The 24,327-nt window shown below is 45.7% G+C and overlaps 1 protein-coding gene across 1 annotated transcript in view; it reads left to right on the top strand.

Annotated features, from left to right (window-relative positions):
• kctd3 (potassium channel tetramerization domain containing 3) overlaps positions 1-24,327 on the top strand; it is a 44,292-nt gene that overhangs the window by 8,134 nt on the left and 11,831 nt on the right. Inside the window, exons 4-13 of the mRNA XM_028820248.2 lie at positions 3,075-3,148; positions 3,296-3,354; positions 4,007-4,087; positions 4,461-4,607; positions 6,098-6,188; positions 8,172-8,362; positions 17,871-17,986; positions 19,905-19,992; positions 21,491-21,607; positions 22,483-22,653. Of these exons, the coding sequence (XP_028676081.2) occupies positions 3,075-3,148; positions 3,296-3,354; positions 4,007-4,087; positions 4,461-4,607; positions 6,098-6,188; positions 8,172-8,362; positions 17,871-17,986; positions 19,905-19,992; positions 21,491-21,607; positions 22,483-22,653 (1,135 nt within the window). The remainder of the gene's footprint in view (positions 1-3,074; positions 3,149-3,295; positions 3,355-4,006; positions 4,088-4,460; positions 4,608-6,097; positions 6,189-8,171; positions 8,363-17,870; positions 17,987-19,904; positions 19,993-21,490; positions 21,608-22,482; positions 22,654-24,327) is intronic.

Genomic DNA, 24,327 nt, shown 5'->3' with positions numbered 1-24,327 from the left:
GCGCGCCTTTTTAATGGGTACAGTGTCATTGTTATTCAGTTTAAAACGGGCATGCCGTTGTTTGTTTGTTTTAAAAAGACATGCTTGGCATTATTTAGTTATTTATTGCTAGACTTCATTACCAGTGCCATCTCTATAAGGGGGGTGGGGGGCACCCATTTTCAAAACAACGTTGTAGAGAAATTGAATTAACCGTTAGTATTTGAGGAAGAACAAGTGGTTTTATACTTCAGAAGGGGCTGCGCTGCCAAATGTTTTTTAACTTTCAAAGTGTTTTGTTTCATTAAAAAGCAAACATGAAATTTGTGAAGGGAACCTTTGTTCTCATTTCCTGTTTTATATCGCATGTAACAAGAGTGCCCTCTAGTGGCTTGTGGCTTCACTGCGGTGCTCTTCCTCTTGTTTGTTTGTTCGGCTGTTCATGCGGCCCTCAGGTTGTGCGTCCATAGCTGCTGCTGTTTGCTCGACCCGACGTCGTCCTCCTCCTCCTCCTCAGCTCTGTTTCATAAAGTTAATGGCCATGCAGCACAACATCTGTTCATTCATGTATCCATTCATTTACTTCATTTCATTTTAGCGTTGCTCTGAGCCAGAGTCTGTTGTTTATTTCAAATTTGATGGAAACGCAAGAATCGTTTTCTATGTAGGAAAAAAAAAGTTAAAACCTTTAAAACCTTTTTGTTTCTTCTGACTTCCCTTGAAGCAGAACCCATACTGGAGGTGGTGAGATCCCCGTTGGATGCACCATTAGTTCTAAATCAATCAGTGGGTACACCTACTGTAAGCTAAAAGGAGATGAACAACCCACAATTCATTCAATGTGGAGAAACCTAATTCCAGCCTGAAGTAATGTGAGCTAATATAACATGCAGACTTTTCAAACTTTGACACCAACAAATCAGATTGCATTTGAAATGTGTTCACTCTTTTCAAGCAACGTCTACCTTTGTGCCCTCCATACGCTTTCTGAGTTCAACATCAAGTTTATTTTCGTGTGTCCCCCAGGACAGCAAACAATGCCAACCAAAGACACACACACACACACACACAGTATAAAGGGCATGGCATTCGTGTATATATAACATACATTGCAATGTGAATGGACAAAAGGCGGAGAGTAAAGTGTCGTGGTCTAGCCAGTACAAGTTGAGAAAATGAAACCAAAAGTCCTAAAGGTGATATTGTAGACATTGGTCATCCTTCATTGCTCGGGTCTCTTCACACTCTGTTCCACACTGAATGCCAACTTCCAGTCAGTCAGAACAATCCTAGCTCCTCTTGGGTACCCGTCTTGTGCCAGCTTTACGTTACCCCAAGTCATCACGCACTGCAGCGTGGGCAGATCCGTAGCTGATATCTAAATGTGCAGCATTAGTGGACAGCGTAATCCGTCAGCCTTCTCTGATGAAAGCATTTGCCATTTTGATGTGGGCTTCTGTGCACGATGGTGATGGTCAGCCAGATGGAGCTTCATCGGTGACATTTGTTCTTCCCGTGTTAAACGTTTGTGCCCATTCTTAACCTTTTTGCTGAGTCCTGCTGTTTTCACTTCTGTACTGAGCCAACATCCTTCGGTGAATTTCAGCGGGTTTCACTCCCTCTGCCCAAAGACGTCTAACCGTGGAGTTTTCTTCAACAATGGTGCGGCCTTGTTTGTTTGAGCTTTACTTCGACTAAGAGCAAAGTGAAATACCCAGAAGCCACTGCGAATGTGGTGTATTGCCTCAGTTTCGGTCCATTGTGATTACCGCGTAATCATAAATGGTGGCTCTCCAGCACCTTGTGCCCTGTTGTTTGTTAGCATGATAAGAACTCCAAGGGGAAACTCCCACCACGCGCGCCTCCTCGGCCTTTGAACGTATGTGTCTGTGTAAATGCACTGGACACTCCAAGGAGTGAACCTCCAGACCACCCCACTCCTGCTAGCAGTTTGTGGAGTGCAGCAGAGTGCGTGTGTTTGCAGCTGTTTATTTGTGATTTCCTTTCAACCATTTTGGAATCGGTACTGAGGCCTGAAAGCTGGCATCGATACCACAGTCAAAACTTGTGTCATCATAACCTGCACGATACGCTTACTGTCTGCTTGAACTTGAAGCACATCACCCCGTGTCCTCGGCACAGCTTGCCCAGATGAGATGTTTCCTTTCTGCAGTGCGCACAGTAAGCCATTGCCATGTTCTCTTCTAGCTATCAGATGAAACACATTCTGCTTGGTAAGTCAACCGTATTCTCATCTCAAATGTGCCGGTGCACAAGCGCAGCTCTGGTCGAATCTTCATGACGATTCTGCCCAATGAATGAAGTCCACAGCACACCCACGGGGCGTTTGTTGTCACTTGTGGTTCGCTCGAAAGTTTACCGTGTGAAGAACATCTGAACTACCGAGGAGATTGAAACAGAGAGACTAATCGTCTGATTTGGCACAAAGCAAGCGGGCAATGAGAGTGGAAACGCCTTTAATTAGTATCATGAATAGCAGAGAATATGGAGACTGTGTGCAGATTTACTTTTTGTGTTTAATCAATGCAGTGCGCTGTTCCAGTCGTAGCAAACACATTTCATACAAGGTAAGCCATTTCCAGCAGTTTCAGTCATAGTCTTCATTTACACGGCCTAAGGAGTTGCGGACAGTCATGGTGTATACTGGTGGCATGCCCAGTGAGTCGGCCACTGTGCTCTGCAGTGAACCAAGTGAGACGAGTTTGATTTTTATGTTATGTCGTCAGGCCGGTTACTTTAGTGTGTGCGAGACCAGTGGCGAGCACTCGGCCAGACGTACAGTGCATACAGCGTGACCACAAGTAAAGAAGAGAAGTGAGCGTGTTTGAGCAGTCCAATGGAAGACGGGCCCATCTGTCCGAGTTTGTGTGTTTGACGTACCAAAACAGAATTGAAAAGGGAAGAAGACTGGCGGGGACTGTGGATGAACTCGCCATGGCTGCCGAACTCTGATGCGTCTGCTCAAACATCAACACGAGGGCCGCTGTCTCCGTTGACTCATGAAAACGTGTTTGGCTCGGAGCAGCTCACTGGCTTCTGGATTGTTAGAATTTCACTTTTGTTTCTCTTTGCAGATTTTCATTGATCGTGATCCTACAGCCTTTGCCCCCATCTTGAATTTTCTTCGAACCAAAGAACTAGACCTAAGGTAATTATTTCCTTTGAGGTTTGCTCTTCAGCTGGAGATGTTTATTGGGTGTCCAGTGTTTATCTTCTTTATTCCTTAGTAAAGAAGTCATTCTTACCAAAAGAGAATGCGTTTAAAACAGACAATCCTTTTGTTTATTCTGTCTAGAGGGGTGAATATCAACGTTCTACGTCATGAAGCTGAATTTTATGGAATTACGCCATTAGGTATGTGTTTCTGTCAGCTCCATGTTGAGATTAACCGTTTTCTCGTTAATTTTATTTAAAGTCATAGTATTACACTTGACCTTCAGGCTTGCTTTCCACAACTTTGATTCAAACACATCGACACATCGATTTTGCAGATCTTATAAACCACGTGGGCACTCGGTGGGTTCTGAAGGTTCAACTGCCTGCCCGTTGACCAGCTACCCGGAGTGTTCATCTTCTCACTGTGTGTGTGGAGGTTTTCTTCTTGTTTTTAAAGCTCGAAGAGACGTGTGTGTGGCCAATTTTTGATTTTTTGTGTTTTGGGGTTGTGGGGGGACAGACGCATGCAGGAACAAATAGAACTGGGCTGGGATTCGACCTTCCGAGTCGGAAGCCATGCCCACCGCACCTCCAGAGGTCATCAAGCAGCACACTGCAGGCTGTTCTGAGCCTCCCTCTCTGCTCTCTGCCACAGCACATTGGGCTGCTTTGACTTAACACACACATTTGTGATCTCAAGTATCACACAAGTGGCACATTCTTGAAGTTGGACAAGATCTGTGCAGACTGGGGCAGTTTCAGGCATGGCATTGAATCATTCAGTTCTTAGAAGGAGACCCAGAGGTATGATGGAGGTGTACTGCTGATCACTTCTTCCTCTTTGTTTCAGTAATACGACTGCTACTTTGTGAAGAGCTTGAACGGTCGTCATGTGGCAGCGTTCTTTTCCATGGATACCTTCCTCCTCCTGGTAAGCTGCTGAGCAGGAGTCACCAAGGAAGACCTAAGCTTCCTGCTTCCTTCTGGCTGAACTCCATAATACGTGTTATGGTTAATATGTGTTTAATAATGAAAGTAAATGGCCTGGGCTGTTTAGTGACGACCACGGTATTAACCAAAGATGACAATGAGGGGCTTTTCATTCATGACACAGAGTGCCCCTCTAATTTGTTGGGCTACTGTCAAATTCGGCATGAGCCGGCTGACTACTCGGCTATCGCATCAATCCCCTAGTTGGACTTCGTTAATATGAATATTTGCTGTCCACCTTGCCCATTGTGTTTGGTTTCTCATTTATCAGACATTCTGCACAGCAACATCACTTTCTTTTCTTTTCATGGCAGCAATTCCCAGTCGAAAGGTGTGCCCTTCTGCAGCCTCAGCCTCCACGGTGGAAGACCGAGCCTCCCAAACCTCTCAAGAAGCAAGCAGTTCCAGGACTTGTCCGCAGACCCCACTGGCAGGGGCTGCCGAGCGACCCACGCGGATCGGTGAGGTCACAAGCTCTTCCTGATTGCTCTATGCCTGTCTTGCAGTGTTGAGGTTTGGTCACTTGATGGCAGCATTGGCACGTGTTGCTGTTCATGGCGTCTCTGATCCTCGGCTTCAGTTCTGGTTGCTTTTGTGCAGCACTGTTGACTGAGCATGCGCAGGGCCTTAAAGCTCGGCATTTATATATGTAATCATACAAACTACGATGGAGGTGCAGTTTGACACTTTAGTAGAAGTCGTTGTATTGTAACACGTACGGAATTCTTATTTATACGTTCAACCGACATGCCCGACCCCTGGCTCAATAAGCGGAGTTCAGATACAGAGGCCGCCAGCTGGCACTTCTAAAGCCTCGATGTGGTCCTCCCTCATGCACTATGGGATTCGTCTCCATTCGTTGTGATATTTGTATGTCTTCAAACCTGACTGAATGTGCAGCGTCCATAAATCGTCTTCACTCACCTGGGAGTTTTAACATTTAAAACGTGAAATGGCAGCGGATATGATTTTGGTGTTTTGACACAGACTCTTAATGTTAAAGTTCAAACTGATCAGTGGTGTAAGCTGATGGCATTTACATTTCACACTCGTTAACTCATTTAAGTCTAACGTTTGACTCATTCACACTCATGTTGGGAAGCCATTCCAGTGCACGCTAGGTTTGGCTTCATGCTTGGGCTCGCCGTCTTCTCCCAAAGTTGCAGGTTTTATTGCAGACTCCCCTTAGGTTTTCCTCTTGGATTTCCTTGTATTTTGCTGCCTTCATTTTTCCCCTCACAAGACCTCCAGGGTCTGCTGCAGACAAGCATTCCCACAATCCAATGCTTCCGGGCTACACACGGCACATTTTTTTATGGATTCTATTTTATTTCTCTGCCATTTTTTGTGTTTTTGATCATGTTCAGTGTGACATGGCATTTGGTCTGATGGCCAGAAAACTCCATTCTGGTCTCATTAGGTCTCATTAGGCCACAGAACCTCCTGTTTTTTTTGGGTCTTCATTCTGTAGGTTTTGGCCACTAGTTGGACCTTCCAGATACAATCAATTGAAACTCCAGGTGGGGGACCTCCATTGAATTAGCGATGGGCCTTCTAAACCAATGGGCAGTGCCAGTGATGTGCCACATGAAATACTAGCGAGATCAATAAGGTAGTGTTTTATATTTCTAAATCATGTAGAGACCTGTTCACGTTGACATTGACAATTGTTTTTTAGTTGATCAGTTCCAAAACTGGCAAATTAAATCCTCTGGGATTCAAGGTTGTATGACCATGAAATGTGGGAACCTCCAAGCGGTGACTTTTGAAGAAGGTTTTTACAGGCGCTGTAAACAAATCTGAAGGAATCGCTCGTCTCACCTCCTCTGCTCGTCCCGGGCCCTCTACGTGATGGGAGCGCCCTGGTCTGAGCTGAAGGTCCACATGGCACCTTTGAGTTTTTTGGTCTTTTTTGTCTTTACCATCATCTTTGTTTTTTTGTCACCTGCAGGTTCTCCTGTGGATCCTCGTAAAGTGCTAATAGTGGCTGGTCACCACAACTGGATCGTTGCAGCTTATGCCCATTTTGTGGTGTGCTACAGGTATTGTGGCGATCTCGTCATATTACAGTGCTGGGAAAAAGTCTTTGCATATTTAACACAATGAGTGCCCTCTGACCTTTAGACAAAACATAATATTAGAGAAGGGGAACCTAAGTGAACACACATAACAGCTTTTAAATGAGGACTTTATTTATTCAGGGAAGAAACTTCCTGAATTCACTTCCCTGTGTCAGGTCTGTCTTGTGCACGCAACAAGCTGGTGCTGCTGTGGTCAAGTTGGTAAAGGTCCCTTGAAATGTAAACCTGTTGCACCAGTGGGGTGATGTAAAGCACCACCATGCCTGTTATTACAGTCACGGCTGGCGCCTTCGCCCAAAGATGACTTACGGCATTTGAGAGATACAATTAACTCCAATTCTTTCCAATCTGATCAACGGCAGGTGAAATGACTTGCTCAGGGTCACACAGTGGCAGGATTGTCCAAAGCCTTACCCAGTACACCACGCTGCCCCCTGTGTCACTGTATGCCACTATACTGGGTGTGGAGGGTATGACAGTAAAGCCACTTCACTTGACTGCCTGCCAGTTATTAGACAGCAGCAGCTCTCACATTGTTTTATCCAAGCCAGAAGTCTTTGTGTGTTATGTTCCAAGCTTCTGTCAAGTCTTCATTTCCCTTGGGGATGAGTAAAGGTTGGTCTGTCTGTCCATCAGTCTGTCAGTCTGTGTAGTCAGCCAGCCAACTCTCATACACTGCCTTGCACATCTGTCTGTCAGTCACACTATGGTGCCTTTCATGTCTGTCTGTCACCCATCTCCACAGTTGCACTACTTGGTGGCAGCATCTTCAGCAGCAGTAATCACGACTTCCTAAACTTGGATCTCAGTCCTTCAAGACAGTCGAACAGCAGGCATAGCGAGCCCCCCGTGTCCTCCGGCGAGGTCTACCTTGGACTCGTCTGTCCTCATTCCTGAAGGCGTGAGGGGATCATCCAATTGCTTCTTTGCCAGTGTGAGACGAGCGCTGACGTTTCCAATTATTCCTGATTCCCATTTTTTTCCTCAGTCTTTCTTAATCTTGGACTTGTGAACTCTGACCTTATCTGCAGCTACAGAGGTCTGTGGTTCTTTGGCTGTTCTTGTAGGCCCCTCTGTGGTTTCCTGAATGGATTACCTTTGTGCCCTTGGGGGCATTTTGGCTTTACTGGGGTGATTGACTCCATTTTCAAGTGTTCTTCATTTGGAGATAATGGCTCAGACTGAGGTGTCTGTCATGGTGAGGATTAGATGAACAGGGCTGGCCAAGTCGCATTTCTGTATATATAAAATCCAACATCTGTCCATCTGTCTATCTGTCCGCTTTTCACGAGAGAACTACTTCCTGAACATTCCGGTTGATTTTGCGACTTTGCTCATTGTGCTAAGAATCAGAGTTCACTTGCAGGAGCGAGATATTCACGCTAATCCGAGAGACAGGCTGCGGGCCGAGGGGAGGGGTAAGCGTGATGTCAGGAGCTGGGCGGGGCACTCCTCACTTTACATGGGCGGAGCCACGGGGGACAGCTAGTTATTAATAAAAAGCTCTTTGAGTGAGGAACTGAGGGGGCAGTTAATTTTTCACACTGACGATGGAAATGTTGGATAACATTATTACGTAAATGTCTTGCACTGCGATTTAGAAGAGGTGTTGTGTTTTCACTCGGGGTCCCGTAAGCTAATCTTCTAGTTTGCATAAAGATCTGTTGTGACAAACGCACAAGAAATGAGGATGTCAGGATTACTTGGTCACAGGACCGCGGGGTACCCTGTTGGCATTCAGCATAAGCTGCATTAGTTTATTAAAAACATGAAATGAAGTGATTCACCTCTGAAAAGGGAGTCAAAAGTCAAGTGAGTGTTTCCTTCCCATGTGTGTTAAACTGTGGAGCGCCACGTGCTGCAGTCACAATTCAAATGTTTGCCGTAAATCTCTTTAAATGGCTCTGCAGTTTTAATCTTTCTTCTCATCTTGAAACCACACAGGATAAAGGAGTCGTCAGGGTGGCAGCAGGTCTTCTCTAGCCCTTACCTGGACTGGACAATCGAGCGAGTCGCCCTGAATGCCAAAGTGGTCGGGGGTCCTCATGGCGACAAGGATAAAATGGTGGCTGTGGCCTCCGAGAGCAACATTATCCTGTGGAGTATCCAGGATGGCGGCAGTGGAAGCGAAATCGGTGAGTGTTGGCCGGGCCTGTCCTGCGTCAGAGCGCCTGGAAACGAGGTCGAGTGTCCGCCATTGTCGTGGCTCCCGCTGCATGGCCACTCAGCTTGTTTTGTTTGTTCTGCTAAACTTTATAACCTAGTCAAGGAAACTGAAGGATATAAAAGACTAAATACAAAAAGACTGATAGGGGTGGGGTGGTGCTGAACCCACTGGAGCCCACTGACTGTGACGTCGATGATCTGACCACGGGGGTCTCAAACTCTGGGCCTAGGAGGTCAGCATTCTCTCTTTTTAAACGTTAGACTTTGTGAAGTATTTATGTGATTCACTCCTCTTCTCGTTTTATTAACCAGAGTAGTTCACCAGAATGTTCCGTAGATGTGCGTGAGACTGCTACTCCCTCTACCATTCCCATTCACTTTTTATATTTGATCTCTTTAAATTTAAATGATTTTTGAAGTTATAGTGTCAGTCAGTCTGTCTGTCACCTCAGTTCTACAGCCTTTGCTGCAGGAGCCTCAACAGCTGTGTTAATGTTTGCAGTGCGCCATCTGCTGGAATGAAAAATTACAATGCATTTTATTAATTCATGATGGCACATAGAAAATATTTACACTGAATGTGTCCAACGTAACGAAACCCCAAGTCTGTGCTGGATGGACAGAAATTGCCCTAAATGATAAAGATTGGCGGGCCTAACTTGCAGATCTCCAGCCCGGGGATCTTATCTATCTTCATAACAGGGGGGTGGCTGGGCAGTGTGGGGTGGAAGGCAGGAGCCGACTCTGGAAAGGGCACCGGTTCACCTCGGGGTTACTCTTGTGCCCTCACACTTCTGATTTGAAAAGGCTAACGCTATATAACAGATGGAAAAGGCACTGTGCATCGGATAGATACAGGGATAGAAAAGGCGCTATATAATAGATAGAGTATAGAATAGATAGATAGATTGCAGTTTATTTGTCCCCAGGGTAACATTTGGCTTTTAATAAGCTTAATAAATAAGTAAATATTATGACAAATATCAAAATTCCCTCTAAAAAACACACCAGAATGAGTAAAAAGAAAGTAATTTTGATGTTCTCAACTTGCCTGTCCTTTTCAGTTTCAGCATTCCCAATTATACGTTAAATAACACAGCATTTCCAAATCTACATAATCCAGTTCAAGCTCATTGGGGCAGAGGGGCATGGGCAGAGTCTACCCTGGCAGTGTCGGGCACAGGGCAGGAGCCACCTCTAGCTGGGTAGCAGTCCACCACACGGCCCACTCCGGCACAAATGAGCACTCGCACCCACTCGGGAGTGAAGATCCAGTCATCAGTCAGCCTGCTCCGTGTGTGTGTGTGTGTGTGTGTGTGTGTGTGTGCGCGTGCGTGAATCGCCAATTCCAGTTTGGGCCTGTTTGTGGGTGTTCTCTGTGGCTCAGGGTCCCACAACCCTAAAATAGAACAAAACGGGTTTAACAATATGTGAGTGGATGGCTGCTACGTTTATCCTTTATAGCTCCTTGCACCTGTGACTTGTGTAAGCTGGTATAACGTTTATGGAGAGGGACAGAAAGAAGAAGAAGAAGATGGCGTCTTCTGTCTGCCACTCTTATGGTCACAACTGAGTCGCTGAAGTAAACATTTGGACCCGCGGGATGTTTATATTTGCATGTTTCGTATTCAGTAAAACTTTAAAACTTCAGTTTGTCTTCACCCTACACAAGGTGTTAGTCGCGTGTGACTGGTGTTGGTTTGGTACTACAATCTGGACTTCAGTATCGATGCCAGCTTTCAGACCTCAGTACTGGTAGGGCAAATAATAGATAACTTCCATGAACCCCACCGCCATCTCACAGCAGCCCCCCTGCCTCGACGCTCTCCATAAATCAATACAAGTGGCCCTGGGTGGTGACTGGGGTCTCCCTTGGAGTCTCCAGCACATTTATATTAATACATATGTTCAAAAATGAGGACGCTGTGGGGTACCATGTGAGGTCCTCTGTGGTGAATTGAGCAAGGAGTAATACACAGTCACACAATCGCAGCACAATCATGTGCCCCCCTGCCTTGACGCACTACACAAATACATACAAGCTGCCCCGGGGGCAGACTGGGGTCCCCCTTGGAGTCTCCAGCCCATTTATATTAATACATGCATTTGAAAACACTTAGCCTGTGGGGTCCCCCGTGTGACTCGAGCTAAAGGTAATACGTATATTTCATCGAGGAGTGGGGAGAAGGGGTTGTGATCGCAGTAACAGACAACTGAGCGCAAGGTGCTTGAAATCTATTATTTACTCCCAGTACCGAAGTTAAAGAAATGCCGATACTGTAATGTTTTAAAAATTGGGGCTTTCAGTAGTGGGATACCGTGCAGTGTCCCCTCTGTGTGACATCGTCACTAACGCTGTGTGCGCAGTTTCCAAACTTTGAGGACTGATTCCTTTCTTTGTACCTGACAGGTTCTAAGCTGTTTAATTTATTTATTAATTACCTGCCTACATTTCAAAATGTTTTTTGCTTATCATTATAAAACGATCAGCATTATTAATCAAGCAAATCAAGCATCTTGTGCGTCGATATGGGGCGGAGGTGCAATCCCCAGCGGTCTTTACTGAAGCAGCTGGAGACGCGTCCATATGCGCCTCGCACTTTCCTTTCAGAATTGCTTATTTAATGATAATGAGATTTTTAGTGCAGACATTTCTTTACCTAAGCTCCTCGGGGTATACGTATCTGGGTCATAATCGCGTTCCAACAAGACGTTACAGGCTGCATCTCCTTAAATTGGGAATATTTCATGCACAATGCTTTAAAAGAACGGTTTATAAAGATGTCGTGTCAAGCATACCGGTGTGATGTGTCGAGATGTGTTCTGTAGCTGTGCTCAGGAGTAAATGGAGCTTAACAAATTTTAAGTGATTTACACACAACATGCATTTAAATGCTCCACTTGAACTTGAGTCTTTCAGATGCGTCCTCGTCTATTGTTGAAATATTTCAAGTGCTTCATTTCCTCGTACGTGGGCTTATTGGAGTGATTTATGGGCGTTTAACCCACACGGACGTCCTCTACAGACTCAACAGATGGCTGGGCGCTCGCCTGATGTTGAGTCTCGTATTGGACGACGTCGGCCCCCCATTCCACATCTGGCTTAAGTGCGAATGTGAAGTCTTAGATGAGATTCTGCTTTGGCCGCTGCAGAGCTTTGTATGCGCTGATGACGATACCCTTGCTCCAATGCACTGCTGCCGCCTGACAGAAATTGTAGCCCGCTGTTTTTGCGCTGGCCCTGTCCCAGGTCAGGAGTAGGGGGGAGCAGCCTTAAATGGGTGCTGAGGGCACCAGCGGCATTTGTAGGATTTGCAGGTGTCGGGTCTTTGTGCTCTCTGTGATTGTCACGCGTGGTCTTACAAGTATTTAAAGTTGAAGATTGGAGTGCTGGGGTCCCTTTGGGCCTTCACGCATGTTCATTTAGTGATGTAACATTGATCAGAGGCCATATTGTACAGTGCATCCGGAAAGTATTCACAGCGCATCACTTTTTCCACATTTTGTTATGTTACAGCCTTATTCCAAAATAGATTAAATTCATTTTTTTCCTCAGAATTCTACACACAACACCCCATAATGACAACGTGAACAAAGTTTACTTGAGATTTTTGCAAATTTATTAAAAATAAAAAACTTGAGAAAGCACATGTACATAAGTATTCACAGCCTTTGCCATGAAGCTCCAAATTGAGCTCAGGTGCCTCCTGTTTCCCCTGATCATCCTTGAGATGTTTCTGCAGCTTCATTGGAGTCCACTTGTGGTAAATTCAGTTGACTGGACCTGATTTGGAAAGGCACACACCTGTCTATAGAAGGTCCCACAGTTGACAGTTCATGTCAGAGCACAAACCAAGCATGAAGTCAAAGGAATTGTCTGTAGACCTCCGAGACAGGATTGTCTCAAGGCACAAATCTGGGGAAGGTTCCAGAAACATTTCTGCCGCTTTGAAGGTCCCAATGAGCACAGTGGCCTCCACCATCCGTAAGTGGAAGAAGTTCGAAACCACCAGGACTCTTCCTAGAGCTGGCCGGCCATCTAAACTGAGCGATCGAGGGAGAAGGGCCTTAGTCAGGGAGGTGACCAAGAACCCGATGGTCACTCTGTCAGAGCTCCAGAGGTCCTCTGTGGAGAGAGGAGAACCTTCCAGAAGTACAACCATCTCTGCAGCAATCCACCAATCAGGCCTATATGGTAGAGTGGCCAGACGGAAGCCACTCCTTAGTAAAAGGCATATGGCAGCCCACCTGGAGTTTGCCAAAAGGCACCTGAAGGACTCTCAGACCATGAGAAAGAAAATTCTCTGGTCTGATGAGACAAAGATTGAACTCTTTGGTGTGAATGCCAGGCGTCACGTTTTGGAGGAAACCAGGCACCGCTCATCACCAGGCCAATACCATCCCTACAGTGAAGCATGGTGGTGGCAGCATCATGCTGTGGGGACTGGGAGACTAGTCAGGATAAAGACATCCTGGATGAAAACCTGCTCCAGAGCGCTCTTGACCTCAGACTGGGGCGACGGTTCACCTTTCAGCAGGACAACGACCCTAAGCACACAGCCAAGATATCAAAGGAGTGGCTTCAGGACAACTCTGTGAATGTCCTTGAGTGGCCCAGCCAGAGCCCAGACTTGAATCCGATTGAACATCTCTGGAGAGATCTTAAAATGGCTGTGCACCGACGCTTCCCATCCAACCTGATGGAGCTTGAGAGATGCTGCAAAGAGGAATGGGCCAAACTGGCCAAGGATAGGTGTGCCAAGCTTGTGGCATCATATTCAACAAGACTTGAGGGTGGAATTGCTGCCAAAGGGGCATCGACAAAGTATTGAGGAAAGGCTGTGAATACTTATGGACATGGGATTTCTCAGTTTTTTTTTTATTTTTAATAAATTTGCAAAAATCTGAAGTAAACTTTTTTCATGTTGTCATTATGGGGTGTTGTGTGTAGAATTTGGAGGAAAAAAATGAATTTAATCCATTTTGGAATAAGGCTGTAACATAACAAAATGTGGAGACAGTGATGAAGCGCTGGGAATACTTTCCGGATGCACTGTAGATCATGGACAGAAACATCGGGGGCTTACTGCTATTGATTATGTATATAAGTTCAGGGACTGAGCGCAATAAGCCTCTGAAGCCGCTAACCCCTAACCCCCCATGTCATGGTGTCAGTCCGGGCTTGTCTTTGACCCGAGACCACCACTTGTGCCTTTACTTCTCTCTCCCCCACCCTTTGATTCTGTTAGCCATTGAGCTTTAGCCAGTCCCTCTTCTTCCATTTCACACCTGACTATACGAGCCAATCAGGATCTTGTCTCTTTTTTTCCTGTCCAGGACTCCGCCCTCTCTTCAGTTGTCCATCTACCCTATTGGTTAGTGTTTCTGTTCACGTAGCCCATCAATCTCTTCTGCCGTGTCCTTTGTTTACATAAAACATAATATTAATAAATATCAGCAAATAAGAAAAGGCGCTAAACATCTGAGAGTGCAGTCAAACTTGAAGTTGAACCGTTGTCCGGGCACAATGTGGCGTCAGTGGCCGGACTGCCTATCTTCCCTTTTGTAGCCACATTTGGGGGGCCTTCAGATTCTTGTCCTCCACCTTTGCCCGTTTGCAGGTAGTGAAGAGTAAACATCCGTTTTTTGTTTTTTATTTTTTAACAAGCCGAGGTGGGTGGGTGGCTCGTGCTTTATGTCGGCCAAGATGAGTGCATACACAAATCAAGAGCAGCATCAAAGAAAAACAATCTCGGCCTTGTTTGAGCGGCCCTCACTGCCTGACAGGAGATTCTAAACAAAATTACACGAGCTGGCATGTGCCGTGATGGAGCTCTCCCAGCGGCTGGACTGCCTTCAATATTACTTACATGAAACAGCGTTGGCGCACTGCTGCAATAAGCACTATTTCACGGAGAGGGCCCCCTAAGACAAGGAGCTGTCACTCTTGATCCATTCTCTCCTCCTCTCGACAGCCTTCAAGAGTGCCAGGCCTGAGCAGGAGTGACATCTTGAATTTCTTGTGACTGCCCCAGCTGTCTGGGTGGATTTCCTCCCGAACCCTCGCCCCTCTCTGGAGTAATCAGTTCTGGTTCTGTTTTTATTAGCGACTATTCTCTTATAACCTGAAAATCTGAGCGAGCGTTTTACAAAATAGCAACGCGTCAGCAGAGGAAGGCTTCTGCGCGTCTTGCTGATCTTATCAATAAATGGCTCGGCTTTGGTTGAGGCTCCTCGGGCCTGTGCGCCCAGGTCAGCCACTTGAAGTCCCTCTTGTCATCGTGTGAGGTTAGAGACTGTGCCTCGGGTCCAAGGGGGACACCCTGTACTTCATACGCAGCGCTCCAGCCTAGTGGAATGGCCGCCATTGTCTGCACTAGCTGCTCTTTTCAGAGGGGCCATACAGAAGGTGGGCAGGGAAGCCGTAAAGTAAAAATGGCTATGTTTGCATCTTCTAAGCAGGGTTCAGGAAAGTCAAAACCTGAAGGAACCTATCAGGAACAAAAATGGCAAACGACATACTGAGCTGACCAGACCCCAAAACCCACTGACCAATAAAAATATCCAAGGAGACCATCATTAAGTAAAAGAGACGGTTTATTATTATAGAAAATGGCTGCAAAGCCACTGCCTCTCCTGGCCAAGCTGTCACCCTAAACTGGCCTGGTTGGGAGGTTGATGCACTTGGCTAACCTGCTTATTTGTTGGACCCTCCGTCTTCCTGTTTCTGTCTCCTTTCCTTGGCTTGTTCTCGTTTTCTGCCAGGTGAGTGCTTGCCAGCGCAATTTCTCTGGCCGTTAGCCTCTTTCACGTCTGATCCCTGGGATACGTCCAGAAACTGTGCTAGAGAACACCCGGGGTCACCTCTGTAGAGCACTGCCTCTTACACCAGGGGTCACAGCTCAAACTGGGTCACAGATTGTGTTTCTCGTGGGCCACTCGCCCCATGACTGTGTGGTAGTTATGAGTGATATACCATCCTCTGTTTAGTGTGGCGATATGCGATTTGGTACAGGGACTCTGAAATAAATGCAGTTGACGTCTCCAAGAGAGCATTCATGTCCACCACGACACCAGCCTGACATGACTGACGAGCAAAGAGGCGAGTAAGAATGGAGGAGAGAGGAGGGGATGACAGACGAGCTGGCGAGGTGAAGGAACTGCAGTGCTAGTTTGAAATGTCGAAAATGAAAAGAGCTGGCGAAGTGCAAGGATGTGACGAGTTTCAGGCTGTGGTTGTGCTGGCCGTTGAATCCAAATCTGTAACCGCCGTGTTGTTGTATCGAGTTAAACGAACCTTCTCTTGACTCGATCTAAAAGCAGCTTGATACATTTCAGTCTACTGAGAGTGCAACGGGACGTGTTTGTCGAACCACTGAGATCGATAAGAACGGCAGCAGAAAAGATCAAAAGGCCGGAGAGGCGGTCGAGCGGAGTTTGGCGTTTAACACCAGCATGAAACACTTCAGACTGGAAGGATCACCAAATTCTTCATCAAGAATTACCCTGTCCTGCGTATCTCTATATCTAAAATCCATGTCTGTCTGTCTGTCTACTTTTCACGACAGAACTACTTAACGTATTTAGTTGGGTTTCTTTTCTATAATTTGCTTGAACATTCCAGTTGATTTTGCGACTTCTCTCATCACGCTATGAATCATAGTTCGCTTGTGGTACTGATTTATTTGAGGTCTTCCCCACTCACACGTCATACCTCATGGCGTTCCTTACCTCCACTTAGCTAGCAAATGAGAGAACTACTTCATGGATTTAGATCGGGTTTCTTTTCTATAATTTGTTTAAACATTCCTGTTGATTTTGCGACTTCTCTCATCAGCTAAGTATCAGAGTTGCAGGACTAATCCGAGACAAGAGGCTGGGGGCCGAGGGGGAAGCGTGACGTCCGGCGTGGGGAGCCGGGCAGGACCCTCCTCACTCACGCGCCACCCTATGTTCGAGTCGCTCTACCTCTGGCCATGTTTTGGAGTGGACCTTGCCTTCCGCTTAGCTAGTGATACCCGTTTGTTTGTTGACTTTTAAAGTTTGTCCTGTTTCACTACTACACGGGCGGAACTGCGGGGGACGGCTAGTATAATATAAAGAGAAGATACATTTGTAGGGACAATTTGGCAATGAGATTTGACTGTTTGTGCTCAGATGATTGAATTAAAATTGAGACGTACTGATGGATGTCCAAACTCATTCAGTCTTCGTAGTGGTGGAGCTCATTTGAAAATGTTATTTAAGATGAGATAAATTCGTTACTTTTACTGCCTTATTCCTTATCTGGCGTCATAAGTCAAGTGACCATTCGTCCTGTCCTTTCAAACATCACGTCCTCACACCCCACTGCGTATCAAGCTTTTCTGTCTGTTTGATTTACAAAACGTTATGCTCAGCCTTTACACTGGCAGCGATGTTCCCTGTTGTGAATGATGAGTGTTGTTTTATTAACAATTTACATTTGCATTCCACTTTTATCAGAGAAATTTGCTTGAATGGAATCCTAAACTTTTTCCTTTTTTTTTTACCGTGACCATCGTAGTTTTGTGTTTCTATGGCTCTAATCGTCTTTGTGAGTCCCAGTATGGCACTCATTTTCTTATTTGAGTCCTCTGATTAAGAAGTTTAAGGAGCTCCCTCTGGTGGTCAAAGGAATTACTGCCTGTCTGCTGGCCCAGTATCTACCAAAAGGCCCAGCAACCCCTGCAGGCCTGCCACCAGTTACAGAGGTGAGGAATGTAAAAATGGTAGAGACGCTCCTGACCGATTCCACCACAGAGCCTTTGATGCATGGGGGGGTGTGGACAGCATGGGCCTTCCTGAAGTCCACAGTCATCTCTTCTGTCTTGTCCACATTAAGAGACAGACTGTTGCACTTGCGCCAGTCCGCCACTTGTCATTTCTCCATTCTGTAAACTGACTCACCATTGCTGTGTCAGCCACAAACTTCATGATGATGGTGGAATCGAACTCAGCCGTGCAATCACGAGTCAGCAGAGTGAGCACAAGTGGGCGGAAAACACAACCCTGGGGGGCAGCGGTGCTCAGCGAGATGGTGCAGGAGATAGGGTTTCCAGTGTGCACTGTTTGGGGTCTCTCTGTAAGGAAATTCAGGGTCCATCCATTTGCTTAGGTCAGCAGACCGAAGTTCCCTAAAAGCTTCTGAAGGATGATGGTGTTGAACACTGAAGTCGATCAAAAGCACTCCGGTGTAAGGGTCTCTTCTGTCCAGCTGAGAGGGGGCCAGCTAGAGAGTAGACGATGTGGCATGGAAGGCTGTTGAGTTACAACGACATGCGCTACTCCAGCAGTCCTCCCCACTCACCTAGCTGTACGTGTGGCACATGGGTGGTCCCCCAGTTCTTCACATTTTACATAATTGTATTTGTGTGTTGTAATGACAAGTGCAGCCTGGTATGGTAAGGACTGCCATGTGTGTGCAGTGGTCCTCACCAGTTCTTTGCTTACGTTTAGGTATGTTTAACCTGGGAGTACCGGTGGACGCTCTCTTCTTCATTGGGAATCAGCTGGTGGCAACAAGTCACACAGGAAAAGTCGGCGTATGGAATGCAGTGACGCAGCACTGGCAGGTGGGTGCTAGCAGAGCGACTTATGGAAGACACGGTGGCACATTGCCGGAGAGAGAACTTCACTTCACTTCACTGATTGCAGGACTGCAGGGCGTGAGTTTGGAGGAGAGATTAATGGAGTTGAACCTTTTCAGTTTAAACAAATAAGGTAGGGGCGGCACGGTGGCACAGTGGGTAGCGCTGCTGCCTCGCAGTTGGGAGACCTGGGGACCCGGGTTCTCTTCCCGGGTCCTCCCTGCGTGGAGTTTGCATGTTCTCCCCGTGTCTGCATGGGTTTCCTCCGGGCACTCCGGTTTCCTCCCACAGTCCAAAGACATGCAAGTTAGGTGGATTGGCGATTCTAAATTGGCCCTAATGTGTGCTTGGTGTGTGGGTGTGTTTGTGTGTGTCCTGCGGTGGGTTGGCACCCTGCCCGGGATTGGTTCCTGCCTTGTGCCCTGTGTTGACTGGGATTGGCTCCAGCAGACCCCCGTGACCCTGTGTTCGGATTCAGCGGGTTGGAAAATGGATGGATGGAAGATTAAGGTAAGTGAAGTACTTAAAATTATAAAAGGAATCAGTATGGCTGATCCAGGCTGTTATTTTAAAATGAGCTCATCGAGAACTCGGGGGCCACAGTTGGAAACTCATTAAGGAAACCTTTCAGGAAGTCCAAACAGAGAACCACAGACACATAGAATAAGCGAGCAAGTGGTGGGGCAGACGTTAGGGGCCTTCAAAGCCTGACTTGATGTCGCTTTGGAGAAATTCGCTGAATGCCTTCTCGTCAAAAATTCTTCAGATGTTCTAAAACGTATTTCTTTAGCAACATTTTATCAAAAAAATACTTGTTTTGTATGACTGGATAACTAACTTGTGGATCATGCATTATTAAGGACATTGTTCAAATCGGCTTGAATCCCGGTGTCTGACAGTCTTTGTGATCTCTGTTCTCCATGAAGACATGAGATCAACATTTACTCCCATGGGGTGAATAACAGAAAGGCCAAGTCATTTTGGGGTTTGTGTGATCCTTTAGCACCTGTCCACTCGGCATTCAGTGCACTTGACCCAGTCAGTGGTCTCCATGTCTTGGTAAGAGTCGTGATGCAGATTATCCGATCCACCGCAGCACTTGAATAATGCCATCAGATTTCATTTAGAGGATTCCACATTTCTGCCATCAAACATGCTGTCGCTTTGATTTCTGTTTCCCCTCCAGTTCTGCTCGCTGCGAGAGGTGCAGGTAAATGAATCTCGTTGGCAGTGATGGCCAAAACTGCAGAGTTTCATTTGGAGAAGTTTCACGAAGTTGACGCTAAGAACCCGTCTTGTGTGCCGTTGTGTAATTGCAAAACAACAGTGGATATAAAAAGCGTGTACACACCCCTGCCAAAAACGCAGATTTTGTGTAAGAAACCAAGAAAGATCCTCTCAGAACATAGTCCACCTTTACTGCAAAATATAGAAAGAAGGTGAAAACAAATCAGAAGTGGTTTAGTGAAAAAGGACAAAGAAATCCACCAAAAACTACAAAATCTGCAGTACTGGCAGGGGAGTGGAGACGTTTTATATCCACTGTAGCTAAAAAGAGGTATAGTTACAAAAAGATAAAGTAGAAGAATGTGAGGCAAACAAAGCCCTCTGTGCAAAAATCCCAGCTGAACTATTCAGGGGGCCAAAAGCCAAATGTGCCCAGTCGTCTGCCACGGGCAGAACTGAAAAGGAACTCAGCGGGCGGCGTGGGTCAACGTGGACATGAAAATCAAACTCTGACCTGAATTGCTCCATGCCCTCTAGTGGTGACCAGTGGAGCTGCAGTTTTCCTGAGGCTCTTTACTCTGAATGACGTACCGTAGATTAGGATCTGATTTGTTTAAAGAGACTCCTAGTTGGAATGCCTCCCTCACCTCCCACTCCTGTTTGTTCCTTTCTGTAGGTGCAGGACGTCGTTCCAATCACAAGCTACGACACTGCAGGATCCTTTCTTCTCCTTGGATGCAATAATGGATCCATATATTATATTGGTGAGACACTGAAAATGGGGAATTCCTTTTATTTGTTGCCGTCAGCTTTGGAAGTTTATTATTATTATTACACATTGCTAAGATCTGATATTTATTCTGTGTGTCAAACCTAACGTGCGTGTGTGTGCGTGATGACGCTCTTCATTAACATTGAACACTAACTGAAAAAGAGGTAAACTGCCAGAGTCTCTGATGTCACCCTACATCATATAAATGTGCCACAATGTACCTCTTGTGACAGCATGTGATTATGGATACAACAAATAATATGAATTTAACAGCCAGTTAACCAAACTAAATGAAAATTATTTATATTTTTCCTCCTGTATTAGACAAAGAATTAAAAATGAGGAGGCATTACAGTGGAACGATTCACACCCCTTTACTTATCATGCAGCTTTGTGCCAAAATCGTTCATTTTTTCCGTCATCCGCATCCCAGAATGACGATGCGAAACCAGGATTGTAGAAGTTGTTCGAAATTTACTAAAAAATAAAAAAGTTGAAGTGTCACGTTGATGCAAGCATTGAGACCCTTTGCTAAGACATCCCACTGTAGTGATGACCACTGAGGTATTTCTACGCCGTTTTTGGAGTCCACGTGTGGTCAACTCAATTGACTGGACGTGATCAGGAAAGTCGGACCTGTCTAACAAAACAACAACCGAGCTACGATATCGGAGGCCATGCTGAAAGTCATAGCGGTGGCATTGAAGGGTCCCAAGAGCACTGTGGCCTCTGTAATTCTTAAATGGAGTAAGTTGGGAAGGCCGCGACTCTTTGTATCACCTTTGTTCATTGAAATCACTGGCCACCATAATTCACATGTCTTGGAATTGCCATTCGGTGTTTACAGCATTTGGTCGAGTGATTCTTACTCTTCTCAAACAGTATCCACAACCCCCCCAACCCCCCGTCTTCCTCACATTCTTCTTCGTCTCTCCACTTCTTCTGTTTTGCCCTTTGGACACTCCTTGCTCAGGATGCCCGCTTTCACTGTCTGGAAATCTTTCTTTTTTAATTTATCTCTCCACGACACGATGATGATGATGGTAATAATAATAATAATAAAACATTTTGTTTATATAGCGCCTTTCCCATGATCAAGGCATTTGCATATTGGTCATTGGTCAAAGACGTCATTTAATCTGAGAGGAGATGCCCCATGGCCTCTGCCACCATCCTGACCCTTAGCTTTCCGCCTCCTAGGTGGGGTTGGCGCAGCGCCACTCCTTGCTTGTCATTCCACTCAGGCTCCTCTTATGTTGCTACTTAAAAATCTGCTTTGAGGTTGGTGGGCTTTTTTGAGGGGGCTGCCGAAGGTTGGCTTTATTATTTTATTAGGGTTGTTTTTTTTTTTGTGTGTGTCTTTCAATAAATATTTGAATTGAGAGTAGAGATGAATTTAATTATGAGTGAAGATAAATGATGCATTCCAAAATGTTAGTTAATGCCTACTAAGGGTACATTTAAACTACGAGTCGTGTCTTTCTTTCCAGATATGCAGAAGTTTCCCTTAAGGATGAAAGATAACGATCTTCTCGTGACTGAACTTTATCACGATCCTTCAAATGATGCCATCACCGCCCTGAGCGTCTATCTCACACCTAAGACTAGTAGGTATACCTTCTCGGTGCCCGCCACTCCAGGGGCAGTGCCAGTGATATGGGAGATGAGATGACGAGTCTGCATGTTTGACTCTGCAGCCCACAAAGGTGCTTTGCTCTGCCTTGTGTGGACGTATCTTAAGTTAACAGAAGATGGTGTTCTGGTGAGGCTTTCAGGAGGCAGATGTGAGTAAACACGGATGGATGATCGGAGTTGCTTTACTCACTCGTTCCTGGGTCTGGTGGTCTGCCCGGTGCGTTTGCCATTCCAGACTGTCACACAGCTGGTCAGTCGGCTCTCCACTGTGCATCTCTAGGAGTTAACGTGGATCCCGGGAGACGGCTTCACTTTCTCACACTCCCACATTTCCCTGGTGTCTCAGCTCTGGTAGAAGAGTATGATTTCTACTCCTTCTACAGGGTTTTACTTGCATTCAACTATAAATCCATAGCCATTCATGTTCTGGATGTCTTGCTTAGTGAATTAAAGGTTTTTGTGCAGCATTGTGGGTAAAACGAGAAACAAGCCTGAATGGATTGCCAGTGTATGTTCACTAAAATGGTCACATTGAGACATTCAAGGGTCTCCAACTAATCTTAAGATGTTCATCCTTGGGATGTGGGAGGAAAATGGAGTGTGCAGATGAGGGGTGAAGGGGCAAAGTCCTAGAAGGCCGCGATCAATGCTCTTAACCGAGCCCTGGACCTTCAGGCTGTGAGGTAGCTGCACTTGGCACTGCACTGTTATTTCAAAATCTGCATTGCTTTCTCTCTTTTTAATTTTTAATTCTATGAATCGATCAGCCTCATTCAACACTTGAGTTTTGATGGAACATTCAAACACTCTCGGTGTATTTTCTAAGCCAAACGATGTTGTGTTTCAGGTGTAAGTGGAAATTGGATTGAGATTTCCTATGGAACAAGCTCTGGAGCGGTACGGGTGATTGTGCAGCACCCGGAGACGGTAGGATCTGGGCCTCAGCTCTTCCAGACGTTCACAGTCCATCGCAGTCCCGTCACTAAGATCATGCTGTCTGAGAAGCACCTGGTTTCTGGTAACCCCTTTGTCTCACTTGTGATGCACTCTTTCGTTATTCCTTCTGGGTAATGACAGACATAACGAGCTTAATTACACTCCAGGATTTCTTTACAGAGTTTTCTGAATTCATTTTCTTGCTTATGAAGAAGGCATGATTAGCATGTCAGAAATGTACACAATTATTTAATTATACACTTATACATAATTAATATGAACTACTGCAGATATCGCCTTTCTTTCAGTAATTATTTTGAAAATTTTTTTTTGTATTATTATCATTCATCAGTCTGTAGTGAACTTTTAGGTGATTGCGAAAATGTTACCACTGAGTGGCAATGCAATGACTGTTTGGTGCAGGCGGGCCTTGGGCTGCGGTGCAATCTGCAGATACGAGCAAACACATAAATCCCAATAACTGCTAGTGACTTTTGTTTTGCGCGTACAAGTGAAACAAACGAGTCTGAACACAAATGAGCGCACGTGTGTGAGCTGCCGCCAGCGCCGAGACGTAGACCAGAATGGTACCAGCTTAGTCGCCCTTGTCAATCCTTGTGTGCCTCACAAACATCACCTAATGGTGGATTGTCATGTGACGTGAATCCAGCAGGAGTCAAGGGTAACGGTGGAAGGAAAAACCGAACATGAGAAAGTAGAGGCCTGTCTTGAATAAACGGCACTTCACAACAGTGGAGAAACAAACAGGATCTACTTGTGTGCGCTGAGTGTATCGACATCATAACCCAGTTATTCTTCTGAAATGCCACATAAACCTTATGAAGTGAAGGTTATATTGGTCTCTGAGAAGAAGGTGTAGATTTAGTAAGGTGAGTAACCTGCTCATGTGTCCATGTAACTGCTTAACTGGCTTACACTTGAGAATTGTTTCATCTGCGCATATCATAGCAACGGCTAGAAGACGATGGAAGTGACTATAAGATCTGTTTCCTGAGACAAACGCTCGGGCGATCACATTATTTCTTTTCCTGGTTGAGTTAATCTGGATCAGTCTTTCACAAGTCCCTAAAGAATTGTCGATGACCTGAACGTACAGCACTGTACTCCGCAGCCTAATCTCGGGAGCAGTGTTGGGGGTAACGTTAAAAATAACGTGCCTTACGTAGTCTGATTAATTTTTAAAGTAACGAGTAGCCCAACACAGTACTTATCATAATAATACCTGTATTATTGTTACCCCAGCAGCACTCGGTGTAAGGTAAGCGGCACATGAATTGATACACTGCTCTTTGTAAGCAATAGCTGCACAGCCAAGTGGAAAAGAGTGCGCTGCATGCAATCCAGCAACAGAAGCACATTAAAAAGTCATCTTTTAGTTTTAATCCAACAATTTGTTTTTGATGTACCAAAACATTGTAATCGGACAACAGAGCGGCCAGTGTCCATACTTTAAATCTTCAGGGGATCAGGGTGGGGACGAACGTTATTTATTTCACAGCACATGAAGGACTACCTGACTATACAAAACACAAGAAAATGACCACCATCTCTATGCTTGTTTTCAGGTTCATGGTGGGCGATGATGACGTTGAACTTGTTTTTGTGCAGTTCAATGACGTTGGAGTGTTTTGTCAATTGAGAACTCCATAACTGGACTCTGACATGTAAACAGAGATTTTTAAGAAAGCAGGTTTCTGCCGTACCCGGATTACTCACCTTATCCCAGTTTTGTGTG

This window comes from Erpetoichthys calabaricus, chromosome 15, assembly GCF_900747795.2.
Source record: "Erpetoichthys calabaricus chromosome 15, fErpCal1.3, whole genome shotgun sequence".
Lineage (NCBI taxonomy): Eukaryota > Metazoa > Chordata > Cladistia > Polypteriformes > Polypteridae > Erpetoichthys > Erpetoichthys calabaricus.
Note: the sequence above shows the minus strand (reverse complement) of the source record. Positions and strands in the feature narration are given on the sequence as shown.